Source organism: Globicephala melas, chromosome X (assembly GCF_963455315.2).
Source record: "Globicephala melas chromosome X, mGloMel1.2, whole genome shotgun sequence".
NCBI lineage: Eukaryota > Metazoa > Chordata > Mammalia > Artiodactyla > Delphinidae > Globicephala > Globicephala melas.
Genome location: NC_083335.1, coordinates 50,223,476 through 50,246,766, shown reverse-complemented (window position 1 = coordinate 50,246,766; position 23,291 = coordinate 50,223,476). Strand labels below are relative to the sequence as shown.

Sequence of the window (23,291 nt, the reverse complement as noted above, 5' to 3'; positions counted from 1 at the left end):
TGAAAATCTTCAGTGGTATAATTGGAAAGCTACTGAAAGAGCAAGAGAAAGAAAGACCAAAGCAAATTTATAACAATATCACATTCTTTTTCATGAGAGGTCAGCTTTGAAAACTAATCAAATGATCTGTATAAGAACTCTATCATATGTAATTTGCTATCAGAGATTAACAGATATATTAAATGGAACAGTTTGGAGATTTCTGTATAATGAACATTCTATTAAGTTTTGGAATAGCACTAAGGAAAATGTCTATAAAATATGCATTTGTCTTCAAATTGATAAAGGTTAGAGAATGATAGGGAGCATCACCAGAGCACATTTAATCATATCTATGAACTTGTTATCTGAATTCTGAAAGACTGGAATTTTTCCTCTATTTCTTGAAATATATATATATATATATATATATATATATATATATATATATAATCAGCCAACTAAATAAATGTGAGTTAACAGATAGTTCTCAAAAGCAATTTAATGGTCAAATAAGTGTAAGCATTTAGAACAAAGGAAAAGAATATCCAAATGAATTTATTTAACCTCATAAGAGCACATTTTCTTTCTGACACAAAACAGATGAATTACACTCTAACGGTGATCTTAATTTCATTGTGCTAAAAATATAGTTCAATATTCTGTCATTTTTCCTCACTCCTTCTCAACAACTGCAGATGGTAACAGTTCTCTTGTAAGTGATTTCCAAAGAGAGATATTGGGTCTGTCTCCTTTGCAATATATTCTTTATAGATAGGTATGTTTATCACCCTGTTATATATTCCATTTTCCCAGTATACTCGATTGAGGTGCATATTGGCAGAATTTTGGTCATCACTTGACTCATAACTTTAGTTCAAGTTGCCTTTTCAACATGATAAAATGATCAAAAATATGACTACATCACATTTTCCCTATAGAAAATTACTGTGATATCCAAAGGGTATTTTTGTGCTTTACGAGGATAATATATTTCCCTAGGAAGAATATTTATTTCTTCAAAGTTAAATGTTATTAATAAGTTACAGAAGCCCTCAGAGAATGTTGTTTTAAGTGTAATTAATTTGAACTCCACTAATTCACAACGAATATTCACAACGAATGTTATTCTGAACTTTCACTGAGTTAGTCTGTGCTTGACTTGTACTCTCTCTTTGGGAAATAGTTCATTAATTAAATGGTATCGATAGTATTAAGGGAGACTGTATAGCCCACTAAAAAAATATGCTTAAAAGAATATTTTAGTAGCATTCATTCAAATAGAAACTCTTAGAATATTAATTACACTTCTGTTTTTGTGCTTTTATTTATATTGTTTCTCTAGTAGTTGGTGGATTTTTATGCACTTAGAGATACAACAACGAAGTTTATTACAAAACTTGTTTTAATTAAAACTAGGATTTTCACCAAGGTATTCTGAATTCTGAGATTAAAAACATTTAGCTAAAAATGTGACTTTTTATAAATTTTACACACACGCACACACACACACCCACACACATTGTGAACAATCTCCTGTTTATCTAATTGGGTATAATTACATTTAGTAGGTTTGGATATATGTTTTCTGTTTGTTGTAGTTTGTGAATAGGCTTTTTTCAAGTCATGAATGTTACTAACTATAGCAATACCCATTACTTAAAGGACAAGACAGAGTTTTTTTAAGGACAAATAATCTCAATGTTTCTGGTTATTTATTAAAACTCTACTACCAAATTGACAGAGTCTCTATTCAATTAGTATTTATGTGGTTTATCTACTATAAGCCAATTAGAGTTAAGTGAGAAAATAAAAAAGATGTTTTGGATTAGTGTCAAGGTGAATTATTGAGAAAAGTTCTAGAGATGTACTTAATTACCTATATTTTATAGTAAATATCATTTGAACAATAATATTACATTGTTCCATCACATATTTTGGAAGCACTTTATGTGAAGTATCGTCTGTCCATCTAAAATATTATGTGTCAGCTAGTTTCCAAATTCTTCAGAAAATCTGTCAAATTGTGAAAAACACTACAATATTTTATATGCATAATGAATTTTTTAAAAGCCCTTACCTTTTGGCTTTTTAATTTTTCTTCAATTCTGTATGTATTTGTTACTTAATTTCCCAAGTTTTCAAGAACTCTCTAATTTTGTTAGTCAAAATGTTAGTATTGAATTCAATTCTTAGCATGCTTTGTTTTATTCTCTATGGATGAAAGCTATCTAGTTGGAAATTATTGATTTTACTTGGTAAAGTTAATGCTTAACTAGAGACAGAGTGACAGCAAGTGAATTCAGAAGGTGGATGGTTCCTAATAAATTAGACTTCTAAAACTTGAAAGATGCTTGTTTAAATATATAGAAATAGATCTTTTGAGAAGAAGGGGCAATATGAATGGCTGCCATTTAGCAACTAGAAGACAACAAATAGTGCTGGGAAAACTGGATATCCACTTGTAAAAGAATGAAGTTGCACCCTTACCATATACCGTATACAAAATTTAACTCAAAATGGATCAAAGGCTTAAATGTAAGAACTAAAACTATAAAAATCTTACAAGAAAAAATATGGGGAAAAAACTTTATGACATTGGATTTGGCAAGATTTCTTGGGTATGACACCAAAAACACAAGCAATAAAAAAAAATAGATAAGTTGGGCTGTATCAAAATTAAAACCCTTTGTACAACAAAGGATCTGGTCAACAGAATGAAAAGGAAACACACAGAATGGGAGAAAATATTTGCAAATCATATATCTGATATGGGACTTATATCCAGAATATAAAGAGAATTCTAACAACACCAAAACAAACACTCAACCAACCCAGTTTAAAAATGAGCAAAAAACTTGAAGACATTTCTCCAAATGCAGTATACAGATAGCCAATAAACACACGAAAAGATGCTGTTCATCACTAGTCATTAGGGAAGAGCTAATCAAAACCACAGTGAGATGCTACTTCACACATATTAGAATGGCAGTTATTAAAAACACAAACACACACACACAGAAAATAACAAGCTTCAAGGGGAATGTGGAGAAATTGGAATACTTGTGTATTGCTGGTGAGAATATAAAATGGTGCAGCTGCTATAGAAGATGTATGGTGATCCCACACAAAATTAAACATAGAATTACCATATAACCTAGTAATTTCATCCCTGGATATATACCCCAAACAACTGAAACGGGCTCAAATATATTTGTACACATGCATTGATAACAGCATTATTAAAATTATATATATATATAAAATTTATACATGTATATATATATATATACACACACACACATATATATATGACAATAACAGTATAAAAGGGGTGGGTAGGAGCAAAACTGAATTGGAGTAACAAAACAACATCATATGGTAACTCAAAATACACAGAAACAAGCAAACAAATGAAGAGAACCAGAAATGGCAAATAAGAATGTTAGTAAAAAATAATTGATAATTATTTATAAAACTTGCACTCCCATCCTTGTTTCAGCTTCATTAAAACAAATAATACATAAAGTAATAATTATAACAATATATTGAATTTTTACATACATATGTGTTATATATATGTATATATATATATGGCACAATAAAGAGGAGAGAAAATATAGATATATAGGAGTAATATTTCTATTTCTCACTGGAATTAATGTATAATAAATCTGAAGTAATTGTAATAAGCCCACACAATCTAAAGACCAGTAAGAGAATGACATACACACACACGTGTGCACATATGCGTGCATAAATAAGTATACATATTTACATGTAACATTATATACACTATATATTATATATACATATGTAGTCAAAAATCATTAAAAGAATTACATTAAACTAGAAAGTATTCACCTAATGCAGAAGAAGCTGTAAAGGAGGAATAGAGGAACAGAAAAAGACATGAAATACATAGAAAACAAAAAGTAAAATGGTAGATATAAATGTACTATATCAATAAGACCATTGAAAATGAATTGATTAGAAACCCCAAACAAGGAAGAATTGTAACACTGAATTAAAAAAATCAAATCCAAATGTATGCCTACAGGATGCAAGCCTTAGTTTCAAAGATACAGATAGATTAATTATGAAATGATGGAAAAGTTATATCATGCACACAGAAATCATGATAGAGTGACTACACTAATATCAGACTTATTTAAATTAGAAAAACTTTAAAAATGTTACTAGAGATAAAGAGGGATATTTTTTCATGATAGAATGGTCAAATAATCAGGAAGATATAACAATTATAAACATATATGCATCTAAAAACAGTGCTCTAAAAATCATGAAGCAAAAACTGACATAATTGAAGGGAGAAATAGACAATTCAATAATAACAGTTGGAGATTTCAATATTCCACTTTCTATAATAGAAAGAATAACCATGTAAAAGACCACAGAGGAAATAGAAGAAGTGATCAGTACTCTAAGTAAATTAGACCTAACAGACATCTGCAGAACACTCCAGCCAATAAGAGCAGAATACATAGTCTCCTCAAGTGCACATGCAGCATTGTACAGGATAGACTATATGCTACGCTATAAAACAATTCTCAATAAATTGAAAGAAATGCATTCACACAGAATATATTCTCTGGACACAATGGAACGAAATTAGAAATAAAAGAAAGAAATTTGGAAAGTTAATATGTATGGGAAAATTAAACCACACACTCCTAGATAATCAATTGGTCAAAGAAGGAATCACAAGAGAAATTAGAAATTACTTTAATGGTGAAATACTCTGTTTTCCCCTAGTATCAGGAATAAGACATAGGATGTCCACTTTCATCACTGCTATTAAACATTGTACTGGAGGTTTGAGCCAGAACAATTAGACTATATATATATATATATATATATATATATATATATATATATATATATATATATATGGCATTCATACTGCAAAGAATGAAGCAAAACTATCTCTATATGCAGATGATATGATCTTGTATAGAGAAAATCCTACAAAATCCAATAAAAACCTATTAAAACTAATCAAGCTCAGCAGTGTTACAGGCTTTAAGAGCAATATATAAAAATCAAGTGTATTTCTATACTCTAGCAATAAATATTCCAAAAAAGAAATTAGGAAAACAATTCGATTTGCAATGGAATAAAATACTTAAGAGCAAATTCAACAAAAGAAGTGCAAAGTTTTTACTCTGAAAAATTTGAAATAACTATTGAAAGAAATTAAAGATATAAATAACTGAAAAGACATCCCATGTTCAAAGACAGGAAGATTTAATACTGTTAAAGTTCAATACTTCACAAAATGATCTTCAGATTCAAAACAATACTTAACAAAATTCAAACTGAATTTTTGCAGAAAGTTAGAAGAGGAATTGGAACTTTCATGTATTTCTGATGGCAATGTAAAATTGTGCAGCCAATTTGGAAAACAGTTTGGCACTTCTTCAAGTTAAACACAGAGTTGCCATATGACTCAGCAACTCCATACACAGGTACACTCCCAAGAGAAATGAATAACTGTGTCTACACAAAAACTTTTTTTGTTTGTTTGTTTTTCATTTTTTACATCTTTATTGGAGTATAATTGCTTTACAATGGTGTGTCCGTTTCTGCTTTATAACAAAGTGAATCAGTTATACATACACATATGTTCCCATATCTCTTCCCTCTTGCATCTCCCTCCCTCACACCCTCCCTATCCCACCCCTCTAGGTGGTCACAAAGCACGGAGCTGATCTCCCTGTGCTATGCAGCTGCTTCCCACTAGCTATCTATTTTATGTTTGGTAGTGTATATATCTCCATGCTACTCTCGCGCTTTGTCACAGCTTACCCTTCCCCCTCCCCATATCCTCAAGTCCGTTGTCTAGTAGGTCTGTGTCTTTATTCCTGTCTTACCCCTAGGTTCTTCATGACATTATTTTTTCTTAAATTCCATATATATGTGTAAGAATATGGTATTTGTCTTTCTGACATACTTCACTCTGTATGACAGACTCTAGGTCCATCAAACTCATTACAAATAGCTCAATTTCGTTTCTTTTTATGTCTTAGTAATATTCCATTGTATATATGTGCCACATCTTCTTTATACATTCATCCAATAATGGACACTTAGGTGGTTTCCATCTCCGGGCTATTGTAAATAGAGCTGCAATGAACATTTTGGTACATGACTCTTTTTGAATTATGGATTTCTCAGGGTATATGCCCAGTAGTGGGATAGCTGGGTCATATGGTAGTTCTATTTGTAGTTTTTAAGGAACCTCCATACTGTTCTCCATAGTGGCTGTACCAATTCACATTCCCACCAGCAGTGCAAGAGTGTTCCCTTTTCTCCACACCCTCTCCAGCATTTATGGTTTTTGATTTTCTGATGATGGCCATTCTGACTGGTGGGAGATGATATCTCACTGTAGTTTTGATTTGCATTTCTCTAATGATTAATGAGGTTCAGCATTCTTACATGTGTTTGTTGGCAGTCTGTGTATCTTCTTTGGAGAAATGTCTATTTAGGTCTTCTGCCTATTTTTGGATTGGGATGTTTGGTTTTTTGTTCTTCATCTGCATGAGCTGCTTGTAAATTTTGAAGATTAATCCTTTGTCAGTTGCTTCATTTGCAAATATTTTCTCCCATTCTGAGGATTGTCTTTTGGTCTTGTTTATGATTTCCTTTGCTCTGTAAAAGCTTTGAAGTTTCATTAGGTCCCATTTGTTTATTTTTGTTTTTATTTCCATTTCTCTAGGAGGTGGGTCAAAAAGGACCTTGACTGTGATTTATGTCATAGAGTGTTCTGCCTATGTTTTCCTCTAAGAGTTTGATAGTTTCTGGCCTTACATTTAGGTCTTTAATCCATTTTGAGCTTATTTTTGTGTATGGTGTTAGGGAGTGATCTAAACTCATACTATTACATGCACCTGTCCAGTTTTCCCAGCACCACTTATTGAAGAGGCTGTCCTTTCTTCACTGTACATTCCTGCCTCCTTTTTCAAAGATAAGGTGACCATGTGCACACGGGTTAATCTCTGGGCTTTCTTTCCTGTTCCATTGATCTATCTTTCTGCTTCTATGCCAGTACCATACTGTCTTGATTACTGTAGCTTTGTAGCGTAGTCTGAAGTCACAGAGCCTGATTCCTCCAGCTCCGTTTTTTGATCTCAAGATTGCTTTGGCTCTTTGGGGTCTTTTGTGTTTCTATACAAATTGTGAATTTTTTTGTTCTAGTTCTGTGAAAAATGCTAGTGGTAGTTTCATAGGGATTGCATTGAATCTGTAGATAGCTTTGGGTAGTAGAGTCATTTTCACAATGTTGATTTTTCCAATCCAAGGACATGGTATATCTCTCCATCTATTTGTATCATCTTTAATTTCTTTCATCAGTGTCTTATAATTTTCTGCATACAGGTCTTTTGTCTCCTTACGTAGGTTTATTCCTAGATATTTTATTCTTTGTGTTGCAATGGTAAATGGGAGTGTTTTCTTGATTTCACTTTCAGATTTTTCATCATTAGTGTATAGGAATACCAGAGATTTCTGTGCATTAATTTTGTATCCTGCTACTTTACCAAATTCATGATTAGCTCTAGTAGTTTTCTGGTAGCATCTTTAGGATTCTCTATGTATAGTATCATGTCAGCTGCAAAGAGTGACAGCTTTACTTCTTCTTTTCTGATTTGGATTCCTTTTATTTCCTTTTCTTCTCTGATTGCTGTGGCTAAAACTTCCAAAACTATGTTGAAAAAGAGAGGTGAGAGTGGGCAACCTTGTCTTGTTCCTGATCTTAGTGGAAATGCTTTCAGTTTTTCACCATTGAGGACAATGTTGGCTGTGGGTTTGTCATATATGGCCTTTATTATGTTGAGGAAAGTTCCCTCTATGCCTATTTTCTGGAGGGTTTTTATCATAAATGGGTGTTAAATTTTGTAAAAAGCTTTCTCTGCATCTATTGAGATGGTCCTATGGTTTTTCTCCTTCAATTTCTTAATATGGTATATCACCCTGATTGATTTGCATCTATTGAAGAATCCTTGTATTCCAGGAATAAACCCCACTTGATCATGGTGTATTATCCTCTTAATGTGCTGTTGGATTCTGTTTGCTAGTATTTTGTTGAGGAAATTTGCATCTGTGTTCATCAGTGATATTGGCCTGTAGTTTTCTTTCTTTGTGACATCCTTGTCTGGTTTTGGTATCAGGGTGATGGTGGCCTCGTAGAATGGGTTTGGGAGTGTTCTTCCCTCTGCTATATTTTGGAAGAGTTTGAGAAGGACAGGTGTAGCTCTTCTCTAAATGTTTGATAGAATTCTCCTGTCGAGCCATCTGGTCCTGGGCTTTTGTTTGTTGGAAGATTTTTAACCAGAGTTACAATTTCAGTGCTTGTGATTGGTCTGTTCATATTTTCTATTTCTTCCTGATTCAGTCTTGGCAGGTTGTGCTCTTCTAAGAATTTGTCCATTTCTTCCAGGTTTTCCATTTTATTGGCAGAGTTGCTTGTAGTAATCTCTCATGATCTTTTGTATTTCTGCAGTGTCAGTTGTTACTTCTCCTTTTTCATTTAATTCAATTGATTTGAGCCTTCTCCCTTTTTTTCTTGCTGAGTCTGGCTAATGGTTCATCAATTTTGTTTATCTTCTCAAAAAACAAGCTTTTAGTTTTATTGATCTTTGCTGTTGTTTCCTTCATTTCTTTTTCATTAATTTCTGATCTGATTTTAATGATTTCTTTCCCTCTGCTAACTTTGGGAGTTTTTTGTTCTTCTTTCTCTAATTGCTTTAGGTGCAAGGTTAGGTTGTTTATTTGAGATATTTCCTTTTTCTTAAGGTAGGATTGTATTGCTATAAAGTTCCCTCTGAGAACTGATTTTTCTGCATCCCATAGGTTTTGGGTCATCGTGTCTCCATTGTCATTTGTTTCTAGTTTTTTTTTTTTATTTCCTCTTTGATTTCTTCAGTGATCACTTCATTATTAAGTAGTGTATTGTTGAGCCTCCATGTGTTTGTATTTTTTACAGATCTCTTCCTGTAATTGATATCTAGTCTCTAGCGTTGTGGTCAGAAAAGATACTTGATACAATTTCTATTTTCTTAAATTTACCAAGGCTTGATTTGTAACCCAAGGTATGATCTATCCTGGAGAATGTTTCATGGGCACTTGAGAAAAATGTGTATTCTGTTGTTTTTGAACAGAATGTCCTATAAATATCAATTAAGTCCATCTTGTTTAATGTATCATTTAAAGTTTGTGTTTCCTTATTTATTTTCATTTTGGATGATCTGTCCATGGGTGATAGTGGGGTGTTACAGTCCCCTACAATGAATGTGTTACTGTCGATTTCCCCTTTTATGGCTGTCAGTATTTGCCTTATGCATTGAGGTGCACCTATGTTGGGTGCATAAATATTTAAAATTGTTATATCATATTCTTGGATTGATCCCTTCATCATTATGTAGTGTCCTTCATCATTATGTAGTGTCCTTCTTTGCCTCTTCTAATAGTCTTTATTTTAAAGTCTATTTAGTCTGATATGAGAATTGCTACTCCAGCTTTCTTTTGGTTTCCATTTGCATGGAATATCTTTTTCCATCCCCTTACTTTCAGTCTGTATGTGTCTCTAGGTCTGAAGTTCGTTTCTTGTAGACAGCATATATATGGGTCTTGCTTTTGTATCCATTGTGAGAATCTGTGTCTTTTGGTGGGAGCATTTAGTCCATTTACATTTAAGGTAATTTTCGATATATATGTTCCTATTCCCATTTTGTTAATTGTTTTGGGTTCATTATTGTAGGTCTTTTCCTTCTCTTGTGTTTCTTGCCTAAAGAAGTTCCTTTGGCATTTGTTGTAAAGCTGGTTTGGTGGTGCAGAACTCTCTCTGCTTTTGCTTGTCTGTAAAGGTTTTAATTTTTCCATCAAATCTGAATGAGATCCTTGCTGGGTAGAGTAATCTTGGATGCAGGTTTTTCTCCTTCATCACTTTAAATATGTCTTCCCAGTCCCTGCTGGCTTGTAGAGTTTCTGCTGATGGATCAACTGTTAACCTTATGGGGATTCCCTTCTGTATTATTTGTTGTTTTTCCCTTGCTGCTTTTAATATGTTTTCTTTGTATTTAATTTTTGACTGTTTGATTAATATGTGTCTTGGCATATTTCTCCTTGCATTTATCCTGTATGGGACTCTCTGTGCTTCCTGGACTGGATTAACTATTTCCTTTCCCAAATTAGGGATGTTTTCAACTATAATCTCTTCAACTATTTTCTCAGTCCCTTTCTTTTTCTCTTCTTCTTCTGGAATCCCTATAATTCGAATGTTGGTGCGATTAATGTTGTCCCAGAGGTCTCTGAGACTGTTCTCAGTTCTTTTCATTCTTTTTTCTTTATTCTGCTCTGCAGTCGTTATTTCCACTATTTTATATTCCAGGTCACTTATCCGTTCTTCTGCCTCAGTTATTCTGTTATTGATCCCATCTAGAGTATTTTTCATTTCATGTATTGTGTTGTTCATTGTTGTTTGTTTCATCTTTAGTTCTTCTAGGTCCTTGTTAAATGTTTCTTGCATTTTGTCTATTCTATTTTCAAGATTTTGGATCATCTTTACTATCATTATTCTGAATTGTTTTTCAGGTAGACTGCCTATTTCATCTTATTTGTTAGGTCTTTTGGGTTTTTATCTTGCTCCTTCATCTGCTGTGTGTTTTTCTGTCTTCTCATTTTGCTTATCTTACTGTGTTTGGGGTCTCCTTTTTGCAGGCTGCAGGTTCATAGTACCCATGGTGTTTGGTGTCTGTCCCCAGTGGCTAAGGTTGGTTCAGTGGGTTGTGCAGGCTTCCTGGTGGAGGAGACTAGTGCCTGTGTTCTGGTGGATGAGGTGGATCTTGTCTTTCTGGTGGGCAGGTCCACGTCTGGTGGTGTGTTTTGGTGTGTTTCTGGACTTATTATTTTAGGCAGCCTCTCTGCTAATGGGTGGGGTTTTGTTCCTTTCTTGCTAGTTGTTTGGCATATGGTGTCCAGCACTGTAGCTTGCTGGTCATTGAGTGAAGCTGGGTGCTTGTGTTGAGATGGAGATCTCTGGGAGATTTTCTCTGTTTGATATTATGTGGAGCTGGGCAGTCTCTTGTGGACCAGTGTCCTGAAGTTGGCTCTCCCACCTCAGAGGCACAGCACTCACTCCTCGCTTTAGCACCAAGAGCCTTTCATCCACACAGCTCAGAATAAAAGGGAGACAATGTAGAAAGGAAAGAAAGAAAGAAAGACAGAAAGAAAGAAAGAAAGAAAGAAAGAAAGAAAGAAAGAAAGAAAGAAAGAAAGAAGAAAGAAAGAAAGAAAGAAAGAAAGAAAGAAAGAAGGAAGGAAAGGAAGAAAGGAAGAAAGGAAGAAAGAAGGAAAGGAAGAAAGAAAGAAAGGAAGGAAGAAAGAAGGGAGGGAGGTAGGGAGGGAGGTAGGGAGGAAGGAAGAAAGGAAGGATGGAAGCAGGGAAGGAAGGAAAGAAAGAAAGGAAGAAAGAAAGAAGAGAAAATAAAATAAAGTAAGATAAAATAAAATAAAGTTATTAAAATAAAAAAATAATTATTAAGAAAAAAAATTTTTTTAAAGAAAGAAAGAAAAAAAAACTGACAGAACCCTAGGACAAATGGTGGGAGCAAAGCTATACAGAAAGAATCTCACACAGAAGCATACACATACACACTCACGAAAAGAGGAAAACGGAAAAAATAATAAATCTTGCTCTCAAAGTCCACCTCCTCAATTTGGGATGATTTGTTGTCTATTCATGTCTTCCACAGATGCAGGGTACATCAAGTTGATTGTGGAGTTTTAATCCGCTGCTTCTGAGGCTGCTGGGAGAGATTTCTCTTTCTCTTCTTTGTTCTCACAGCTCCCAGGACTCAGCTTTGGATTTGGCCCTGCCTCTTCGCGTCGGTCGCCGGAGGGTGTCTGTTCTTCGCTCAGACAGGACGGGATTAAAGGAACAGCTGCTTCGGGGACTCAGGCAGGGTGGGAGGGAGGGCTACGGAGTGCAGGGCAAGCCTGCAGTAGCAGAGGACAGCATGACGTTGCACCAGCCTGAGGTGCACCGTGAGTTCTCCTGGGGGACTTGTTCCTGGATCCCGGGACCCTGGCAGTGGCGATCTGCACAGGCTCCTCAGAAAGGGGCTGTGGTTTGTGACCTGTGATCACACACAGGCTTCTTGGTGGAGGCCTCAGCAGCCTTATCGTCTCATGCCCGTCTCTGTGGTCCGTGCTTTTAGCCGCAGCTCGCGCCCGTCTCTGGAGCTCCTTTAAGCAGCGCTCTTAATCCCCTCTCCTCACGCACCAGGAAACAAAGAGGGAAGAAAAAGTCTCTTGCCTCTTCGGCAGGTCCAGACTTTTCCCTGGACTCCCTCCCGGCTCGCCATGGTGCACTAACCCCCTGCAGGCTGTGTTCACGCTGCCAACCGCAGTCCTCTCCCTGAGCTCCGACCGAAGCCCGAGCCTCAGCTCCCAGCTCCGCCCACCCTGGTGGGTGAGTAGACAAGCCTCTCGCGATTGTGAGTGCCGGGCGGCACTGATCCTCTGTGCAGGAATCTCTCCGCTTTGACCCCCGCACCCCTGTTGCTGCGCTGTCCTCCACGGAGAAGAGCTTCCCCCTCCGCCACCCACAGTCTCCACCCGTTAAGGGGCTTCTAGTGTGTGGAAACATTTTCTCCTTCACGGCTCCCTCCCACTGGTGCAGGTCCCATCCCTATCCTTTTGTATCTGTTTATTCTTTTGCCCTACCCAGGTACCTGGGAAATTTCTTGCCTTTTGGGAGGTATCAAGTCTTCTGCCAGTGTTCAGTAGGTGTTCTGTAGGAGTTGTTCCACGTGTAGATGTATTTCTGGTGTATCTGTGGGGAGGAAGGTGATCTCCACGTCTTACTCTTCTGCCATCTTCCCCTCCCTCAAAACTTTTATACAGTGTTGATAAAGCATTACTCATGATAACTAAAAAGTAAAAACAACCCAAATGTCCATCAACTGATGAATGAATAAATAAAATGTGGTATAATCATACAAAGTGTAATCTTGAGCAATAAAAAATATAACTGAAGCGCTGATACATGCTACAACGTGGGTGAACATTAAAAACATTATGCTAAATGAAACAGGCCAGTCACAAAAGACTTCATTTAAAGGATTCCACTCATATTACATGCCTAGAATAGGCAAATCTATCGAAGAAAAAGGTACATTAATGGTCACTTAGGGCTGTGGATTTTGGGGGGATGTGGCCAGTGACTGCTAATGGATACCAGGTTTCTTTTGGGACTGATAAGGATGTCCCAAAATTGATTGTGGTGATAGTTGCACAACTATGTGAATATACTAAAAACCATTGAATTATTCACTTTAAATGAGTGAACTTTATGGCATGTGAATTATATCTCAATAAAGCTGTTAGAAAAGGAATTTCTATAAATCATATATTTCAGTGAAAATGACTTGGTATGTTTCCTCATCATAAAGAGGCAAATAACTCAATGTTGAAATTATGATATATTCTTGTGTTGTAAAATTTAAAGCTGCCAGATCAGTTGCTTTTCTGATGGTGAGGAAATTAAATTTTGTTTTAAAGTATAGTTGTATGTATGTTCATATATTTCCATGCATGCTTTTATGATTTAATGTCACCCGAAATATATAACACTCTACCTTTCCAAATACTTCCCAAATATAATTGTGCAAAAATATAGAATATTTTAAATGTTAAGCTCATAGGGACATTTTTAAAGTGCCTTCTAAATGAAGAAAAGTAAATGGTTATCTAATGGAGAAAATTAGCCTTATTAATGAGAATCACTTCTGATATATACTATTCTTTGGCTTTAAGTGTGAGAGTATAATGCGAGTACCTGGACTCTATATCCTGTTGAGGACTTATAGGAACGTGAATTCTATTTTTAACTTTTAGGATTGTTATGTCTTCTTAGAGAAATGACCTTTTTTTTTAAAAAAAGTCATGATGTAATATCCTTCACCATCGCTAGTAGCATTCTTTGCTTTAAAGTCAACTTTTACATTGATATAGCTACTCTATCTTTACTTGGCTAGTCTTTGTATGGTATACTTATTGATATTTCATACCTATGGAAATTTGAAAATGTTACAGAAATCTTATAAAGGAGTTTTAAAAAGTATTGTAGTTTAGAGCTAAGTATTTTGGATCTGTAATTAATTATGTTGCTAAACTGATTTGCCATGATTTCAGAAAATGAGGAATACAGAAATCAATTGTCTCTAAGATAATTACAGCTATATTTCATTCTGGAAACTAAAAGACATATCTTAGAGTTCAATAAGCTATGTTTCCAAATTAACCTAATTGATTCTTAGATTTATTCTCAGATTAATTAATTAGATTCTTAACCAAACCGTTAGCTATAATTGGTTAGTTAATTACATGTTTCTGTGACTGGTTTTTCCATTTACCATTCTGTGACTGGTTTCACTCATGTCGTCTCTTTGTGTTAGGACCATATTTCAACTGACTTGTGTGTAGAGATCAATGACCACAGCTTCCATTCCCAGTCACAAACATAATTTAAAATATTTACATTTGGGAGACTAAACCAAAGTATCCTAATTATAGAAATGAAATGCCATCCTCCCACTCCTGGCTATTTATGTTACTGTAAGAATTATTTCTTGACAAATCAAGTACCAATCGTGAAAATATTAGAAGTCTCTGATGCATTTATATACAGATTATTAAATGTTCCTGTAACAATATGATTTATTTTAAGTAGCTATTAAACATATGCCTTTGAAACATAAATTTTATTATTTGTTTCCCACCCTAACAGCTGCAGAAATAACTGTTCAACCAACCTTGGAAGAGGCCTCTGACAACTGCACTCAAGAATGTCTCATCTTGGGCCACTCTGATGCCTGCTGGATGCCAGCTTCTCTGACCCATTCCAGCCCTTTACAGGCACAGACCTCTGCTCTGTGCCACAGCCCACCCCTGACGCAGACCACTCTTCGCCGGCGCAACCCTCCAGTGACACAGACCGTTGTGCTCTGCCACAGTCCGCCGGTGACCCAGGCTATTGCACTGTGCCACAGCCCTCCACCAGCACAGACCTCCACTCTGCACCACAGCCCACCTCTAGCACAGGCTACTGCTCTTCGCCACAGCCCTTCACCAGCACAGGCCTCTGCCCTCCGCTACAGCCCTCCCCTGGCACAGGCTGCCACAATCCACTGCAGCCCTCCTCTGCCACAGGCTGCTGCCCTCCATTGTAGCCCCGCACAACCACCAATGGGTCTGCAGCAAGGTTGGGGGCAAAGTGCTGGCCCTGATGGACTACTTTCTCTTGATCAGGGAGCACAAGGTAGTACAAGATCTCAGTTTTACGCCATGTCTGAAAGACTTCATCCTAGTGATGATTCAATTAAAGTCATTCCCTTGAAAACCTTCACTCCAGGGCAGCAGGCCAGACCCTCTAGGGGTGATTCTCCCACTATGGAAGAACATCCTTTATAAAACTAAAACAGCTACTTCACATTTTCCAACAGGATGTATATAATCAAAGTTTAAGATCCAATTTCAATGAATACTTCAAATTATTAGATTTGTAAATAGCTATGTAAATAGAAACCAATACCAGAATCAAGTCTAGAGCTAGACCCTTAGTCAAAAGTTAAAAATAAATTTACAATTTGATTAATTCAGAATGTGTATTTAAAAATAAAAGAAATTGAAAAAAAAGTTGCACCCTTTTGTACAGAAAGGCTTATCATGGCATATATTAATATATAGTATATATTATTTCTGGTGCACTGTATTTTTTCATTTATTTTTACCAACATGTGCAATATTACTGATTTTTTTCCATTCTGTTTTTTGTGGACCCAGTACATAGCTAATGGAAAACTAACAAATATCTGATTTTCCAAGAGTACGTTTATTCTATCTAAACTTTTGTTTAGACTGTTAGAAGGTTTAAGTACGGTGGCATTTTTGTTTGTCTTTTTGTTTGATATTTGTTGTTGTCTCCACTTTTTTGTTATTAGTTTTTCTGCAAAAATGACCAATAGGGGGTGGAGATATCTCTTATATTTTTTGTTTCTGTCTGTTTTTTATGTTTTCTACCTTTATTTTAAGAATATATTGTTGATATAATTTGTATATACATTTTCAGTAAAGAACTTATAAAAACTGTACAGATTTACGTCTATAACCTATTTCTCTACTCTTTAGTAGAGTTCGAGACACTGAAGTGCAATAACTGTGCCCAAATTAGGCAATTATTTGCTAAAAAGGGCCTCTTTCTTTTTGTGTTAAATTTATCTTTGTAGTTTAGTGTAAAGTGCATCAGAAATCATGTTGTATCTGTCATTTTAAGCCTATATTCCATTATTAATTGGGTCTTTATCTTCTGAAATTTGTATATAACAGCTTAGAAAATCATAAAGAAGGTGGATGTATTCAACTCCTAATTAAAATAAACATAACTGTAGATAAAACCACATACTAAACCTATAAGACTAAGGGATTTTTGTCATTCTAGCTCAACCTACTGAAGAAAACCACTGATAACAAGATGAAAGTCAGGAAGGAACTTTTCAAGAGACATAATTATAAATCTACATCAAATGTGTTACAGTATAGAATTTTAAGGAGATGTGCAGAGGGAGAAATGGGGTTCATGACTACCTCTTGGGGTTGAAAAGAAATACCCCAATAACACACACACACACAAAAATAAACCAACAAAATCTCATATATGAAACAATATATGTCATTCTAAGCAAAGAATACATGAGTATTCCTAGGGAACATTAGTTTCCTTCTGTTGTCTGTTCTTTATTTTATTTTTTGTCCTCTTAACTGTCCGTGGTCTTCTATGTGCACATTTGATCAATTTACCGAAACACCATCAACTTAATTTTCATCCATAGCAAAACTGAAAATATTTATTTCAGTATTACGCTAAACCAAGAGACAATTGATGTTTTAGTTGTGGTGTGGGGGGGGAGTGAATATTTCTTCTTGCTTAAATTAGATGTAGACTTTGTAATGTGTAACTTGAAGATATGTAATTTATGATTAAACTGTGTGTAAATGTTGTATTATAAACTGTGGTAAATGTATAGTTTCATTGGTGAAAGTTTCCATTGAATGTTGAGAAAGCTTCTCTTCATGTGCCCAGCAGGTTACGTAGCATTTTGAGAATATATTGTTCCCATTATGAAGCTCTTTAAATCATATCTGATTTGGTGTGTAGAACTTCTTAACTTTTAACTACTAGAGTTTAATTACTGAAATTTCAAATTAGTTAGTATTACTGATTTTTTTCCCTCATTTGTGTTTGTTATATTCAAAGGGATTTGGAGCATCCTGGTATTCCAGATGCAGGTGAGTCCTGAAGGACTGATGATGTTTGAAAGTGAAGATATTGAAATATGATGACGTATATGTGTTGGTATTCTTGTTGCTATGATTAATGAAGATTTTATACCTGGGGAAGATAAAGAAACCTAGAATGACAAAATCGGTGCTTCCAGTAGATTTTAGAATGCTTTTTCCTCTAAAGCTTGCAAAGATAATGTGCTATTTTTTTTCTTTTTTTAGTTATTTCTACATTTTCTTCTCCACATTATTAGTTAAGATCTACACACACAAAAAGAAATAAATGAAAAAGAGATAAAAAGGAGAAACTGAAAGACAAATAATGTCAGTAGTATGAATAGTTATTATCTATTTAATGAAAATCAGAATAGAAATCAATGTTAGATATTTGGGATTTTTTTCTGATAGTGTGATTTATTGAGTTATATGGGTGGCTCTTAAATCCTCATGTAAAATTTGTGAAGTTTTGATACCTTTCCTAGAGATATAGGAATGAACAAATATGCTTTTATTGTCCTTTCTAACTCTGATTATACAGTCAGACTTAGATTGTGTTTAGAATATTAAATGACTGGGCACCCTCTTCTGTGTTTGTACCAGAGAGGCTTTGAATGGAAGCAGGCTCAAAGTAGCCAAAGAGGCAAGGGGTGTGAGCCCAGTTATGCTCCCCTATGCATTCTCTTCCTAAGCTTCCACTGGGTCTGGACTTGGCAACCTGTAACGTCCAAGGTTTCAGATCTGATGAGATCTTTCTCATCACATTGCAAATTCTTTCTTTGAGTGGATGGACAGAGCTGTAGGTTGACAAAACTCACAGATGGCTTTTTTAATGTGCAAAAATTTAGTCCTGGAACTCCAATAAGTCTTATTTTACCATCAACCAAAAATATTTCCCTTGAAAAAAGTAAGATTTGATTTAGTTGGAAATAAGAACTTATAACTGAATGACAAGGATGGTAATAATATGTTTAGTCAGACTGGTTGTTCTATTTTGTGGCCATGTTCAGTTACATGTGATCATTAATTTACTAGTTATAATGTTAATATACCACATTTGTAAATATGTATTCAAACACTGTGTATCTTATATGCTAAGTGCATACATATTTTTTCCTTGAACTTTATCTTCAAGTTTTAGCTAATACTGTGTCAGTGTACTAAAAACAAACTTACATATGGTACAAACAATGTAATACATTTAGAAGGTACATTTTGTGTAGTCTCATCTAATTATTTAACATTTTATTTTTGGTAATGTAAATTTGGTTAGAAAAAAAAAGGTTGCTAAATGATTAGTGCTATTGTGTACTGGTGACAGTTATGAAGAGCCTCTGCCTTCTCAAACCAATATTTGTCACACACTTTCATTAAAGTCATGGGAAAATTAAGTTTTACTCACATGTATATTTCAACAGTTTTTTGTTGTTTATATTAAGTCTGAATGTGCGTATATCTCCTAATCCACATTTGTGAACACCTATTTGTTTAATCTTTTCTCTTTTTATATTCTTCTGATGTATATTTTCCACTATAGTTATCATTTTCTGTCTTTCCTCTTTCATATTTTTTCCAAACCAAATTTATGGTTATATATAGATGAACTTTTTCTCACAATCATTAGACTATTTTGCCTATTTCCAACTGGCACAATTGCCCTGGAAAACATGGGAGAAAGAGAAGCTGAACTATATTTGGACAGGAAACTTTTTACATTAACATGCCAATTATCACACCAGAGCAATTTTATGCAGAGGCCTTAAAATATTCATTCATAGTAGCTTTCTTACACTAACCATCCATATGCTTTCAGTAAATATGATTTTTAAAAGCAGTACAAGTTGACATCAGTAAAAGTAGTAAAATGAAAAGGCCACTCAGAAAAATGTGTGTGCACAAATGAAAACAAAAATAATGAAGGCAATTGTTTAGTGATTGTCTGTGATACTTTTACAAATAAAATGTGTGAAATTTATGCTATCCCTGCTTAAAATACTTGGAATTTTATGAAATATGTATTTATGTTTGTATTTCGAGAAGATTCCTCCTCTGTGACATCATACAGCACCTGAAAGTGAACAGTATCCCAAAGCAGCTCTAGCCATACTTTGGAATTGAGACGGTTGGATATTGTATGGCCCAGGATGGCAGTATGTAGTCCAGTGGCAAATGTGTATTAATTGTTCAATATCAGATTCTGTATTGCATGCTTTCTTATTCATTAATATAGGTATTAATAAAGCTCTGAGAAATGAAGATACATATTCATTGTGTGTGTTTATTAATTCAAAAGTCAAAGGTTTTATTTTATTTTAAATAGTTTTCTAAATCTATCTAGAGTAAAATACACCTTTTGGTGGAACATTTTGATGAGTTAGCTTACTTTTTTGTTTGCTCAGTCCCTTCAATATAGTTCTTTGAAATGCACATCTTTTCACCCACTTTTCAAAGTTGGTAAGCAATATTGTAGTCTTTTAGAACACTTATTTTGAATCTTACAAGACAAACTTGAGATATTTATTTATTTCAGAATAGGCCTATTGTCTCATTTAATGTAAAAGCCACCTAAGGATTTCCCTACACAACCCTTGAGGATCCAAGTGAAATAAGATTCTGGAGAATGTTGATAATATTTGTGGAACAAAATAACTTCACTCCTGGCTTCACTTTGGCTAAATGGAGAGAATTCCAGTACTTTGAAACCTCTCAGCCTACACAGGATCAGTAAATATTCCATTGCACTTGGTATTTTTATCAGTCCTGAAGTTTGATTAAGAGTTATAGAGCAATAATCTAGAGCTTTTTGTCTTCTTTCTTTTCTCACCCATTTTTCTGTAATTGTGATATTAATGTACTCATTCTTACCAAAGTTTGGCTGATGAAGGAATTAAAAACAAAAAATTAAATCAAGCAAATATTTAATTTCTGGCAAAAGGAGATTGGAGATTTAGAAGAAGTATAACATATGTGTAGGTTAATTTGTGTTATTTCTCAGCTTGACGCCAGCCATTTGGGAAAAAACACAAGCTGTAGTGAGTAATATGTAGATTAGGAATTACCAGATTAGAGATAGACATTATCATAATAACCTTGGCAAGAACTCTAAAAACCTGAAAAAGTGAATACACACTGTGTGAATGGGGGAAAAGTGCCCTACTGGAAAAGAATGTTGAAAATTTATATTTCAACAAGTGGAAAAATTAGTGAGCTAATATTTAGTTTGATTAAAACCATTATTGGGGATTCCTTGGTGGCACAGTGGTTGAGATTCCGCCTGCCGATGCAGGGGAAACAGGTTCGCACCCCAGTCCAGGAAGATCCCACATGCCGCAGAGCGGCTGGGCCCGTGTGCCATGGCCGCTGAGCCTGCGCATCCAGAGCCTGTGCTCTGCAACGGGAGAGGCCACAACAGTGAGAGGCCTGTGTACCGCAAAAAAAAAAAAAAAAAAGACATTATTGAACTTGCTGCTTTCATTGCTAGAACTGGTCACAGTGATTGATAAAATAAATTGTTAATGGTGTAATGGAAATGGCTTCAAACAAAGCAAAACAAAACAAAACACAACTGTGAAGCAGGCAAGTAGGTACAGTATTTAATTTCTGTAAGTTGGGTTACAAATTCAATAGCCATTTCAAGTATCTGAGAATCTACAGCTGCATAAAAACAATAGAAATTTAACTTGTACGCAGGCTTAATTCCTTTATTGTCTATCAAAGTGTTCTAAAGTTAATTGGGGAAAACAAAAGTAAAAGACAAAAATAAAGAAAACCATAAATGGAAGCTTAATCCTGTCAACAATTTAAGTATATCAGGGATCTATTCATTGTACATTTTCTTCATAAACAGTTTTGAAGAGTTTTATATTTACAGAAAAATTGCAAAGATGATACAGCTCCCAAATACTCATCTCCCAGTTTCTCATGTTATTAACATAGCTAACATGGCATATTTGTTACAATTAATGTGCCAATATTGGTACATTATTATCAACTAAAGTCCATAGTTTATTCAGTTTTCCTAAATTTTCTGCTACTGTCCTTTTTCCATTCCAGGATCACATCCAGAATTATACATTGCATTAAGTAGTCATGTCTCTTTAAGCTCCTCTAGACTCTGACAATTTTCCTGACTTTCCTTGTTAATGATGACCTTGACAGTTTTGAATACTGGTGTGGTATTCTGTAGAATGTCCCTCAGTTGGGATTTATCTGGTGTTTTTTTCTTGATTAGACTGGGGCTATATGTTTTTGAGTGGAAGACCATAGAGGCAAAGTGCCTGTTTCATCACATTTTATGAATTGTACATGATAGTACATTATTTAACTTATACAGTTAGTGTTTTGCATCATCTCACTTTCTGCTTAGGTTTCACTCTTCACCATTGAATCAGAGACCCACAATTTTTCAAGTGTTTGGTGCACGGAGGCTCAGGATATCCCGACAACATTCCTTCCATGCTCTTGAAGTCCATGGGATAATTTAAGATATGCTCTTTCCCAAATTACCACTTTTCACAAAGATTACTATCGTAACATTTCATTTTAATTTTTCAGTGTCTAATGGGGCAATTTTAACTAAAGTATTAATAGAAAATAATAAGTAACTGTGTTCCCCTTCCCACAGTTACTAAATAGTAAATGAGTGCTGTGGTGATATTCCACTAATGATGAAAATTTCAGGAATCATGTCTATGATATTGTGATTTGTAATAAGAAATACATATATATTCGTATCTGTCCCTGGTTCCTGCCACAGAGATCCTAAAACCCTTGTGAATTCTTAAGTGATAAGAGCAGTAAAAACATCTTTTGTTTCAGTATTTGGCCTCTGACCCTGGTTCCTGACACAGAGCTCCTGAAACCCTTGTAATTTCCTGAGTGGTAAGATTGTCTTTTGTTCTAATGAGGCAACTCTGAGTGGACTCCTGGATGAGAGCTGGTCATCTAAAAGACCAAGGCATGATTAGAAGCTTGAAATTTTCAGCCTCGCCCTTGCCCCCATTCTCTTGAGAAGAGAAAAGGGTTGTAAATGGAGTTAATAATCAACCATGGCTATGTGATGAAGTCTCCATAGAAACTCAAACATGACCAGGTTGGTGAACATGTGGAGGTGCTGGGAGAGTGGTGTGCCTGGAAAGGGCATGGAAGCTCTGCACTCCTTCCCACATATCTTGCCCTATGCATCTCTTCCAAAGGGATGTTCATTGTATCCTTTATCATACCCTTTAATAAACTGGTAAAGGTAAGTAAACATGTCACTGAGTTCTGTGAGCTGCTCTAGCAAATTAATGGAACCTAAGGGAGGAATCTCCAATCTGTAACTGGTCAGTGGGAAGCACAGGTAACACTCTGTGCTTACTACTGGTGTCTAAAGTTGGGGGTGGGGACAGTCTTGTAGGACTGAAAATTTAACTTATAGAATCCTATGCTATCTGGATATCTAGTGTCAGACTTGAGTTGAATTGTAGCACACCCAGCTGGTGTTGCATGCAGAGAAATGCTTGGTGTGGAAAAAAACCTCCACACATTTTGTGACTAGAAGTATCTGAAGTGAACTATTCTGTGTGAGTAGTAAAGGAGATACATAAGAAAGAGAAACACAGAAGGAGGTGGAAAACTGAGATTTTACCTTTTTTAATGACAAGTAGAAGACATTGAGCACCTAGACACACATAGAACAAATACAATACAATAGGTAAATATCCCTTATTTCTGGGGTTGGGGACAAAAATTGCTGGATTCTAACTTGTTTTACTTGTCTTGGAGTTGTGAAGAAGTGTAGATAAATTGATTATTATTTAATAGATTGGTGCTTTGAAGCTCAAGTTTATCTACTAGGGGATATTCACTAGACATTGTCAAGGGAGAAATGTTATTGAAGATTTATCTAATGAGAGAAAACTGTTGGCCCTTTTCTTAAGTCTTTTTAAATTTTACACCTAAACCAATTG

General features: G+C 35.1%; 1 protein-coding gene across 5 annotated transcripts in view; it reads left to right on the top strand.

Annotated features, from left to right (window-relative positions):
- The window catches only part of PCDH11X (protocadherin 11 X-linked), a 752,740-nt gene extending 733,157 nt beyond the window's left edge, over positions 1 to 19,583 (top strand). For all 5 annotated transcript variants that reach the window (XM_060291949.1, XM_060291947.1, XM_060291948.1 and 2 more), the window contains one exon: positions 14,792 to 19,583. In XM_060291949.1, coding sequence (XP_060147932.1) covers positions 14,792 to 15,474 — 683 coding nt within the window. In that variant the 3' untranslated portion in view covers positions 15,475 to 19,583. The remainder of the gene's footprint in view (positions 1 to 14,791) is intronic.
- The last annotated feature ends 3,708 nt before the right edge of the window (positions 19,584 to 23,291 follow it).